The following is a 12229-nucleotide window of genomic DNA, read 5'->3' as shown; positions in this document are numbered from 1 at the left end:
AGGCCTATGTATTATTGTTAGATCGTTTTTTTGCTTGTTTATTATTTTATTAAAGATTGGAAACAAAAAGTCCATAGAAATTAGGTTAATCAAGGTTGAAATCTTTCGCCTTTTGTCATGTTGCAGTCTTTAATTCAATTTGATCCTTCATCTACCTGCTCTCAAATCCCCATGACGATAGTGTAGAAGCAGAAAGAGAAATATCACATTGATATGAGTATTCAGACCCTTTGGAAATCTAGCTCAGGTGCCTCTAATTTCCCCTGATTGTCTTCAAAATGTTATTACACCTTGATTTGATCCCACCTGTGGCAAATTCAGCTGATTGGATGTGATTTGAAGAGGCAGGTGCACACACACACACACACACACACACACACGCCTTGTTGTTAAATATTTATACTCTCAGCTCACAAAGCTGCCTCATGCTGGTGCTTGAGATGAGCCAGTGTTCAGCATCAGGTTTGACCAATCATCTGACTGGGTTTTGGAGATGTTAGGTTCAACCTCTGTACTACTACTTTGTGACCTTTCATGAAATAATATGCTCAGATCTAAACGTATTCTACATGGTTGTAAAGATTCTGGTTTGAGTCAATGGTATATCTTCACAAATAAGATATTTCTCTCTTTAGAAGTATTAAATGAAAAGCGTGTTACATGTGTTAGCTGTATAGAAGCTGAAAGCATGGGTTACATGGTGAGCTGGGTTTAAAGAAATGTCAGGCAAAATTATCATAGAATTAATCTAAAAAAACATGGTGTTCTTTTGAACCCACTCTTAGAAATTAAAGCTTGCTTTTGAAGCCCTGTCCCTGACATTTCATGCGCAGTTCATGCTGTGAAAATGTGAAATTGTGAGGCGTCTCTGGATAATACCTGCACTCACAGGGCTTTTTCAGCTGGCGAATGTGCAGCATCTGCACCGCTTGACCTTTACTGAACAAATGCAGGATATCTCCGGCAGTAACCTCATTTGCACACGGACCTCTCTATTGATCAGGCATTTAACCTGCATGCAATAGATTACACTGACTGCCTAATCCATTTTTCATTACTTGCTGGTTGTATTTATAAACCATTAAGTGATAATGGCTTTATGATAATGATTTGGAACAGTACGTCGCTCTACATGTATAGAAATTATTACACTTTAACAAGTCTCGGAGATATGAGTGTGAGTTTTCTGCAAACACAATAAAAATGCTGTGAGAATGTACGAATACTGGGCAAGATTTATCGCCTTGTGGGTCAATGTATAGCGTCTCTCAGTTTCTATTTAGCTGAACCTCAAGAAGAGAGATACAGTTTCCCTGTCATTCTCTGGCTACATCATATGTTCTTTCACCAAAGCTCCCCGCGATCGATCAGGCTCAGAGGGAATGAAATATAAGACTTCTTAAACAAATCAATACAGGCAACAAAAAAAAACTGCAATTATAAAGAGCATTGACTGAGATAAAGTTTGGGGATAGCAGTTTATGTGATGGCCTGTCATCACTTTCTTGTGTTCAATTCTCACAGAGCCGCCGTGCCTCGCAGAGCTGGAGAGGATCCAAGTGCAGGAGGCGGCCAAGAAGAAGCCTGGTACGTTTTTCATCTATCAATTTAACACTGCAAGATCAAAATGTATTTCATTGTTACACAGCGCATTTGCGTAGGAACACCTTTTGGACTCGCGTCAGATCCCTTCAAAGCCACACAATGCCATAGTGTTAGCCTTAAAGTGCAACATTATGCCGGCGTGTGCCCCCGCACTCGCTCCATGTCTTTGGGTTTACGTAACACGGCCTGGAGCAGCAAGCGAGAAGCTGGAGGAGGCTCATTTAATAGATCACAAGCGCACGCCCCGGATTAGGTCCTAATCAGGCCGGGGGGGGGGGGGGGGGGGGGATTAGAGGGCAGTGCCGGCTTTAGGGAAGAGCGAGGCTAACTCCCGTTTGGCTCTCTGAGAAACCTGTATCTACCCAGCATGCCACACATCTGTGTTCACTATTCAGCCTGAAAACCAGAGATATATATTCCTCCATCCCCAAGGCCCACTCGTCTCAGTGCTGGTGTTTCTTCTAGTTTGCAAGGTAGTGGAGGGAGCTTGTTAGAGAACTTCTCTTTGGGTTTGACAAGAGTCTCCTGAGGGAGGCTGGAACAGTGGCGCTCTGTCAGCGAAGCTGTCACGACATTTTCACACGCCACTCTTGCAGCATAAGGAAACACCAACAAGCTGAATGAAATCACATCCAGCAGCATATGCATGCCTGTGTAAAACAAACAGGGACGCTTCCTCTGTCTCCCCGGTATTCTCTGCCAAATATCTACCCTGACTGATGGTTTTATCACAGGTTCACTAAGGCGTGCTGGCATTCTAGTTTATGCTGGCTCATCTCAAGCACCAGCATGAGGCAGCTTTGTAAGCTGAGAGTATAAATATTTAACAGCTGTGTGTGTGTGTGTGTGTGTGTGTGTGTGTGTGTGTGTGTGTGTGTGTGTGTGTGTGTGTGTGTGTGTGTGTGTGTGTGTGTGTGTGTGTGTGTGTGTGTGTGTGTGTGTGTGTGTGTGTGTGTGTGTGTGTGTGTGTGTGTGTGTGTGTGTGTGTGTGTGTGTGTGTGTGTGTGTGTGTGTGTGTGTGTGTGTGTGTGTGTGTGTGTGTGTGTGGGGTGTGTGTGGGGGGGGGGGGGGGTGTGTGTAGGGATGTACATTCCCAGCTGCGACGAGGACGGCTACTACAGGAAAGTGCAGTGTGACCAGAGCCGAGGGGAGTGCTGGTGTGTGGACCAGCATGGTGGAGAGATGATGGGCACCAGAATCCATGGCAACCCAGACTGTGGTAAGAGAGAGGGGGGATTAGGCAAACAGATATTTTCACAGTGTAACCAGCATGACGTCTCCTATTCTCAAAGTTATGTTCTGTCTGTTATTGAGACCCTGCGGTTGTATTTTCTTAAAAACATGAATATTTAGTTAGAAGTGCTGTGAGATTTCATCTTGTTTCCTATGCAATGTATTGTGTTTTAGGTATTCATTTTTTAAAGGGTACATACAGTATAAGGCACATTTTAAGGTTCATACTTGCATTTCTTTTTTTTTACTAGAACATGTTCCCCTGCTTTATTGTTGGAAAATCATTTTTTTTTTCTATTATACTACCTGTAAGAAAGAAAGAGGGAAGATAGCTAAAGGCTAAAAAACCAAAACTGTCTTTTTTTATTCTGCTGTAAAGTTGTGTTTTTAACATGGGGGTATAGGAATTGACTCACTTTTGAGCCAGCTTCCAGTTTGGCTTCATTTTTCAGCTCCAGAAGAAATGTTGTTAGCAGAAAATACAAAGTGATTCCTCATGTATTAATCATTTTCCAGATGAAGTGGCAGGATATTCTGGAGATTTTGGAAGTGGAGTGGGATGGGAGGATGAAGAGGAGAAGGAGGCAGACGACACCGGAGAGGAGGCAGAAGAGGAGGAAGAGGAGGAGGGCGAGGCTGACGACGGAGGATACATCTGGTAGAACTGTGTGACCCCACGCAGAGAGCCGAGTCACCGCCGCTGGCCTGAAACTCTGCAGGGACGGCTCTCTCCTCACAGAGAAAGATTTTGGGATTGGACGAGGGGAGGCATGGAGTTGTGTTTCATCCCGGGGGGGATATGTGGTGCTCGGCAGGTCCAGGGATGAGACGATGACCAGTTTTTGTCTTAGATATGTGTAATTGCTTCATTCTCTTGTCTCTGTTTTTTTTTAGCAACATAGCATTTTGTGTTGCCGTCCTTCAAAGCAGGACCCACTGACTCCTGCACCATAGGTAGTTAAAACGCATCAGAAACCCTCTCTGTCCGACCGCCATCTATGCATAGAGATTACCAGTCATTTTGTAATGTGTGAACAACTGCTTGATTATTAGAGCTGCCATCCCACTAGAACAACTAGAGATCAGACTTTAAAGGATAAGACTGACATTTTGGGGGAATGCTTGTTTGCTTTCTTGTCGAGAGTTTTAGGAAAACTTCTTGCCTCGCTAGCATTCTGTATTTGAAGTTAAAGCAATCAGATGCTAAGATTAGCTTAGCATAAAGACTGGAAATAGAGGGAAACGGTTACCTAATTTTAAAGCTAACAAAACAGACCAGCCAAAACTTCTAATGCCCACTAATCTTTTATCTCAGTGGTTTATTTCATACAATAACTACATTGTGAATATACAAATGTATATTGTTTTTAAAGTTTATGTACGGATTAAACAAACAAGATAAATCAAAGTTAATAATGGAGATTAATAGTTGCTGGCAAGCACATTTGATTAAGACAGAGCCAGGTTATCACTTTCTCCTCGGTTCAGTCTTTAGTGAATCAAACGTCACTGTTGTGTTCATTTGTTTTGGCTGCCCTTAAGAGGCCAATCATTATTGCAGCTGGTGTTTCCTGGTTGTGGATGAGTGTCCAGACAGAGTTGTATTGATCTTTTCATCTCTCTCTAAATAGATCGTGTAAAAGCATATTTCCCAAAATGTCAAACTATTCCGTTAAAGCCGTTTAATGCAATGTGATGATGTATGTCCAGACTGATTCTGTATATTAGTCCATTGGAAATGATCTGTGAAGCGAGCTTAGAGGGTTTATGGTTACTATGGTTTCCATTTGTGATAAAGATGCTCCATAGCTCATAGCAGTTTTTAAAACGTACATGCTTTAGGATGTAAGCGGATACGCTCACCTACACAGGACCTACATTTCAAATTGGTTGACTTTTATTGAGAACCTGTAGAATGTACTTAAATGGCCCAAACTGCACCTACAGTTGAAACCACTAGTTGCTGAAGTCATGTCAAAGAATGTGCCACAACTATGTTTATTATGAGTTTGCAACTTGACAAAACTGTATTTTGTGTTTATATATATATATAATTATATACAAAAAATTGTGCATTACTTGAAGTTATGTGTGTATACTTGAATTCACATTGTACTTTTTTTTCTATGAGAATATTGTTGTCATGTCTTCATTCATGCTATTGATAGACCAGACATTTGGTTGTTTTTAGTATTGCATGTTAGTAAATAAGAATGTACTTCTAGGCTGAGCACTTTACTAATAAAGGCACTGGAGCCAAAATGTATGTTGACCTCGATCTGTTCCTACTATTATCACCCGGAGAGAAATTACGTTGACACCTCAGCAGATCCACTCAAATTCAGCTAGGGTGCTAAAACTGATTCCATTTTCAGTAACGCTCCCCCAGCCATGCCTATAAATCCCAAGCTAGTTGTGTAATTATGATTATTTTGGAGAACAAAACTACTTCCTTACGACCTTTGGGTCTCCAACCTGGTGTGTGAAGCAATACATACTGAAGCTTCTCACAGCTAAGTCCAATTACAGCCTGCTATTAAATATGATTACCCAAGTATTCAATAAGGATCATTACATCATGTACAATCATGAAGCCTGCAGTGGAATAAAAACAAGAAGAAGTTGCAGCTTCCTCTCAGTTGACTCTTTAACAAGCAGATGGAGGTATTTGCTGGAGATACTCTGGAGCTCAGCTGCCACCTCATGCTAGAAGAACAAATTACAGCAGAGCGGCTGCCAGAAAGCATCCCACGTAATGACCACGATGTGAAAGACAACACTGTCAGAGGGCATGTGGATGATCAAATCTGCAAAGCATGGATATGTGCCAGTTGACCTAAGTGCATTCGTACAGTCACAGTAAAAGTCCTGGGGATATTTCCAGCAGTAAGAGCCTAAAAGTAATTTCTACACTGACAGGAAGCCAGTGAAGGACAGCAGGGACTGTGAGTAATGAGGTCACTTCTTGGAGGGTGTTGAAAGCCTGGAAGCAGCCCTCTGTGATAACTGCTGTTGGTTGATATTGCAATAAAACAAAATATAATCAAGCCTGGAGATAAAAGCATCAATGACTAAGAATGAAAGTAACATTTTAGCCAAAAATATTCCAACATTACTGAAGAACCATCCTGACTTTTACTTTAAATATGTATTTAACGTTTAATAACAGTCAATGTTAACATATTTTTGTACTTTAATTTCAATGTGAAAAAGCATGTATCAGTAACATAGAACTGGAATGCATCAGTATCTTTCAAATGTTTTAGTTTTTCTTGCTATTTTAACCAATATACCAACATAATTATTCTGTGTTTATGGTTGTCCTTTGGAGAGATTTGTTTACACGATGACATTTTAGTCAAAAGAAAAACCTGATTAAATGCATTCCGTGACAGATTAAACATGAAAAGGTGAAACGGATGAATTATCTTTATAGTCTGTGACAAAGTGTTAGCGCTAAAGAGTGACTACAAGGTGGAACTTAAAGGTCAGCTATGATGCATAATCCACTTTTTCATGTCTTTTATACATAAACATGTGTCCCCTCTGTATAGAGAGATAGGGAACGTTTCAGGAAAAAATATTCTCTCTTTTTGTCACTTTGGCCCCTTTGTGATGTCAACATTTATTTGTTGGCTTGTGCAACCAAAGCCAATAACCAACCAAGGTAACACCCGCACATTTTATCACCTGAATCTCCTCCTAAAGCAACATTTTCTGTGTTTTTCAAACCAATCACTTGGCAGAGGGGCGTGGCCAGCAGCAGCTCATTAGCATTTAAAGCTACAGACACAAGCACTTTGGAAACAGGGCTGAAACAGAGGGGTTTATGGGATGCTGCAATGATCTGTTTGGTATTTTTGAGCCAAACACCTCAGAGACATGTTTTGTATATACCTGAGACCTATAATATGTTGTTGAAAAATATAATAATAGGGGGACCTTTAAATGAAAATACACATATCTTAACAAGTGTTAACCACAGGGGTTTAATTGGGGTTATAATACAAAATGACACATGGCATGACACATGAATCCAAAACAAGGTCTGTTTTATTACAACATGTAAACAACTCCTCACTATATATGCATGTATGCATTATGTCATTCAAACTATTTGCACAGATAATTGCAGCAAATATAATTTTTAATTAATCTGCTATAAATAAATCCAGTGCTTTGTTAGTGGCGGCTAATATGCAGCTACTGTACAAACATTTACATCTGTATTATACATCATTTACAGGAGTATAGCAACGGGTACAGAACACTGTTCAAAGGGAAAGCTGTTTGTTTACATGCATTCTATACACATTAAAGACTCCCTGTAAACAAAAAAGTTGTTCTTATTATCATGGTCACAAACATCCCTGCATAAATAAATAAGCAGATCATTCAAAATGTTACTCTGTAAACATGATGCAGGAAACGGTTAATGCGAATCAAACGTTTGTTCCACATAATCCATTTCCAGCTTTTCATGTGGATACACATTTACACAGGGTGTTGTAAAGGTGTATGCATGTTTACAAAGACTCAAGCATCCAGAATAAGAATATTAATTTAGCACGTTAGCAAATGCACTCTCATATCTTTTCAGATAGTCAAAAAGTACATTACCTGCAGCACTGCTGAACCGCCTACATGCTGATTACATGCAGACAAACTGCTCAGGCTGTGGATTAAAAGGAATACATAAAAAATAATAATATATCGTTACAATTAATGGGCTCAGAATAACTTTCCTACTCTCAAATACAGGAGGAGTAAGATTGTCTCTGCGACAGTACACTTAATCATTCTACTTTATTGCTTCCAGACATTTTTAAAGCAATGTCATGACAGACTTAATCATATATTAAAGCAAGGGGAGCCACGGAATGTCATAAAAGCTCGGTGTGAACGTTTTATCTTCAAGTCAAAGATAATGAGGACTTATCTCAGTCCGACTAACACATTTCAAATTAGCTGCCTTCAACATGTAGCGTCCCTCTGGGTCAACACGTTTAGGAAAAGATGCAAAAAATAAACGAGCTATTTCCATCGAGACAGTGAAAGTGAGAAGCACATTTTCACAGCACGCTCATCAGTGAGCTGTTCAGTTTGACTCTGTTTATTCATCATCCTTGCCTTTATTTGTGGCATGGGCTGTCTCTTCCGCTTTTGGGGGATTTGATGTTATTTTGGCTCAGTGCTCAGCGGGGAAGATATCTTTTGTTGAAGTCCAATCTCTCTCCCTGCTTATCCCAAAGTTATTAGCATACATCTTTGGCTATGTGCTTTGAAGGCAGTGGCTGCATATCATTAGTTGAAACATTCTAAAACGACTCTTCTGCTTTATTTAGTTATGTATTTCAGATTCTAAACACAACCATCTTTAATCTGATAGCAGATGAGCATTAATCTACCAAACTCAATCACCACTGAGCACTTAATACCAATCCCTTCCTATTACATATCATTAGATCGGTTTGTCTATTCCTCATTAAATAATGCAACACTAATGTGTCTGTATCTACAGTCTTGCATAATGTATGTCTGCTGGATGTAACCTAATTAACATGCCATAGAGTTCGACAACTCACATTAATAACAACACAGGTGGGACAGTTCACCGTGAGCCACTTTTAAAAGTTTTTGCATAGAAACCTTTAAATCCTGAATAAAGTATTATAAAGAATACGCTTTTAACATGATCTAAGTTTGGGATGTGGTCTGATTGACACTGGCAAAGACACAAAGTCTTTGTCGTGCTTTGTGAAAAAAAAATGTGTCAAGAAAATCCCTCCTGGGTAAGCTTCAGTGTCAGTCGATGTACTGTGATAACCATCTGAAACCTTCCCCGTAGCCTTGTCTCTTCAACACACTGCACATGAAAATCTCCAGGGGCCGCGCGTTCAGCTCCTTCATAGAGACACTTCCCTGTGGAGACACACATAAAGGAGGAAGACGCCCATCAGGACACAGAGAGATCCTAGGATTTCTGTGAATTAAAATCTATGACACATGCCTACCTTTCCAGTAACCTGACCATCAAGAGCAAAAGCCCCTCTCAGTGCTCCCTCACTGATGGCCTCAGGGCGGTCGATTTTGTTCCCCAGCACCAACACTGGAGCACTGGCGATGGTTTCGTCTCCGAGAAGAGCCTGGAGAAAAGAGAGCAGCACAATCAACGTCAGTGAACACTTAGCAGGCAGTCCGGTGGAACATAGCTTGTGAAGTTAAAATCTCACATCAAGCTCAGTCTTCGATTCTGAGAGCCTGTCGTGATCCGCACAGTCCACAAGAAAGACGACTCCATTCACAGCCGGCAGGTAGTTCTTCCACACTCTTCGAGCTGTCAGCAAAGAGAAAACTGTTTGTGAAATAGCTCTCCTCGCAGCAATTGAATACGTGAGTGAATGCCCTCCACAGCTTGTGATGCAGCAATTTCATTATAAACCGGTGGAATTGAGCTGTGTCCTTGTATTGCCTCTGTGTACCATGTTAAAGTGACACAATCTTTATAAATGAGTGTATGAGGGTTATAAAGTGAATAGCTTTGAGTAAATGAACACACACAGAAGGTCTTTTTTAGGATTTTTATATATTTCTATCTTGACTACGATACAAGGAAACTATTGGTTTACAATTTTACTGTAACATATCAGAAACAGTGATTAACCGTGTAAAATAATGTATTCATCAATATCATAATCTAATAGGTAAGTACATAATTTTTTGTATGTACGTTCTCTGCAGCACTGGTTCATCCTCTGTACGCTTTATTTTAGGTTCAGTTATTCCATCAGAGCTGGTTTGAAACCCTCAAAATATCACATGTGAGAGCTGCAGGGGCTACAGAGACACCCTGTGGCAGCCATGAGAACTGTGATTGGTCAACTTGCTTCTGTTTACTCCCAACTGTTTCTGATGGCCATACAGATTATTGATAGTTAAGGCAACAAGGAAGCAATTGATTAAAAGACTCAGTAATCTTATGGTCTTTAACTGACAATAACTTGTATTATTTGATATTTCCATGACCTCACATTAATATAGTCAAGAGCTGGGACTAACAATAACAACATATACAAATTAATTCTAAAATGAATCTTAAATGACTATCAGAAAACCACCAGCTTTACGGTTTGATGTTATATCCCACCAAAATCTATTGGAGAGGTAAAATAGTACTATTTCTATAATGTGTGATCAAGTGTATGAAGATCTCACCTTGTACATGTCCGCCTAGATCAAATGTAGTAAATGTCATCCCACCAATTGACAGCTCTTCAGAAGCTTTAAGAAAAAGGAGAGAAAGATTTTATTACAGTGATTGTTACAGTGAGAACAAAATGGCTGTAAATTACAGTAAGACTCATTATACAACATTGTCACATGGCTCACTACTATCTGAATGTCTCCTTACTTGGATGCAGGGTTGGCACGTGTTGGCCAAGCCGGTCATCTTTCAACATGTGTAGGAGCGTTGTTTTGCCAGCATTGTCCAGGCCCAGGAAAACCAGCTTCCCAGACTTTTTGTACAGACCTGGAAGAAATGACCCACAAATGTAAGCAATGAAATTCAACACTACCCTGAAAGCAGCATTTTAGAAAGAAAGTCTCATGGTTATAGATAACATTGGTTTATGATTTAGGGTTATATTGACCAAGCCCTTACTGTACTTTGCACTTTAGCACCAATTGTAAACGTTTGCAAAACTGCAGACAGCACTTACCTAAGAACTGTAAAACATTACTAAACCCCCTGTAGATCCAGTCAAATAAAAACGACATCTTGACTGTGTTCGACTGAAAAAAGAGAAAAGTCAGATTAGAATCGCATAACACTCCAAAAAAAGTTAAATCTATGTTTACACTTTATCATTGAGGTATTTATTGATTTTGGTAGCTAAATCTTGAGTGCATAGTTTGTGATGCTGTATTAAAAACCCAATATTGTGAGGTTTTCTAAAATAATTTTGAGCATAAAACACAGTGTATTGTATGTTAGTAGTTAGTATACAGATATATTATTTTGTCCCGTGACAGCAGAAAAAGGCACAGGTGTGATAGATCACATTCATTAGGACAGTGCTCTATTTAGGTAGGCCGGTCCCACCTGTGTTCTTCCTGGTAGAACAAGTCAACCATGAGAAAGGTATGTTTTTCCCACACCATTACATCACACCGAGATAACGTTATATGACGACACCAAAGCTCCACTCACATAGACAAAATGTAATATTCACATGACTTCATATATCGTTCAGATCAAACTAAGCAAGTGCACCCAAACACCTGTGTACATTATCACCGTTATCGACATCCAAGTTAGCTAACAATAACCTACATTATTTAACAGCGATACTTTCCACTATATTATAAAATGGCATTTGCAACAGTGTAATGTCCTAACTACCCTGAACACTGAATGAGTTAAAGACATGTGTGTTTGTATTTAGCTTGTTTCAGTGTGCACGGTATTGACGCTTTTTAGCTAGGTAGCCATTAGCGTTAGCTTAACGTTAAACCTCCGGTCTGTTCTCCTGTGGGCCAGGTTGCCGTTCAGGGCACTACAGAATCTACTCCTCGCAGAGCCAAAGCGAACTGATGTCAAGCGCACAATATGTTGTATTGTGTGTTAACATCTAAATAATGTTATTTTACTCTAACGTTAGCTGACTTACCCCTCAGTACTGACCGTAGTATTGGTGGTCTCCTTGGAAACAGTCAGAGTTCCGCTTCTGATTATTCTTCTTCCTCCTCTTCTTCTGTGGTGTGTATGCGGTTGTTTGCAACCTTAGTTTTGGGTTTCTGCCATCTCCTGGTGTCAGGTAACTCCTACAGTGTACAGCATGCTCTCTGGTGTGTTTTTCCCTATTACACATCCATGGTTTTTCCTTTTACAAAGATACATGTTCTAATGTTTCTGGTACTTGGTAGGCCTACTGATCACCAAAACCAGTTTGAAATGTATCTATAAGCTAATATTACAATACGTTTTATAAGGCACAGTCGATATTGTCCTTTTCGTTACCTATTCATGATTGTCATTTATCCTCTTTTCTTTATCCTCTCAGATTTCTAATAACACCAACTATATTTTTGAATGGCACGTAATGTCTTCCCGCTTATTTCATGCCAATCCATTAATTTCCTTCCTTTTGATTCTGATTTAGAGACTAATATATATTTAGTTAACAGCTTTTATTGTCTGGTTTGTCCTCTTTAATACCAAGGAAAGCCTGAATGAGCAGGAATCCAAATTAATATTCTTAATACTTATATTGTGTTTATTAGTAATGTTGTATTGTAGTCATTCCTGAAGATTACTGGATGAGCCAGGCATGAAACCTTTACATAAGAACAACATTTTAATACCAGACTGTAAAAAAAAGAAGCCTAC

The 12229-nt window shown here is 39.7% G+C and overlaps 3 protein-coding genes across 3 annotated transcripts in view; 2 read left to right on the top strand and 1 right to left on the bottom strand.

Moving 5' to 3' along the window:
- The window catches only part of LOC307024432 (testican-2), a 29366-nt gene extending 24256 nt beyond the window's left edge, over positions 1-5110 (top strand). Inside the window, exons 7-9 of the mRNA XM_079658515.1 lie at positions 1525-1587; positions 2687-2824; positions 3355-5110. Of these exons, the coding sequence (XP_079514641.1) occupies positions 1525-1587; positions 2687-2824; positions 3355-3500 (347 nt within the window). The 3' untranslated portion in view covers positions 3501-5110. The remainder of the gene's footprint in view (positions 1-1524; positions 1588-2686; positions 2825-3354) is intronic.
- Positions 5111-6873: 1763 nt separating this feature from the next.
- Positions 6874-11597, bottom strand: sar1aa (secretion associated, Ras related GTPase 1Aa). The gene is made up of 7 exons (XM_079658526.1): positions 11511-11597; positions 10560-10632; positions 10250-10369; positions 10054-10119; positions 9072-9175; positions 8853-8984; positions 6874-8760 (listed from the first exon to the last, which is right to left on the bottom strand). Exons 2-7 carry the CDS (start codon positions 10615-10617, stop codon positions 8644-8646), a joined length of 597 nt encoding a protein of 198 aa, XP_079514652.1. The 5' UTR covers positions 10618-10632; positions 11511-11597; the 3' UTR covers positions 6874-8643.
- Positions 10966-12229, top strand: part of pald1a (phosphatase domain containing paladin 1a) — a 70320-nt gene continuing 69056 nt past the window's right edge. The window contains exon 1 of the mRNA XM_079658514.1: positions 10966-10981. The gene's annotated coding sequence lies outside the window, so the exon portion shown is untranslated. The remainder of the gene's footprint in view (positions 10982-12229) is intronic.

The sequence above is a fragment of the Notothenia rossii genome (assembly GCF_949606895.1).
Source record: "Notothenia rossii genome assembly, chromosome: 11".
Taxonomy (NCBI): domain Eukaryota; kingdom Metazoa; phylum Chordata; class Actinopteri; order Perciformes; family Nototheniidae; genus Notothenia; species Notothenia rossii.
This window is presented reverse-complemented; position numbering and strand designations above follow the sequence as displayed.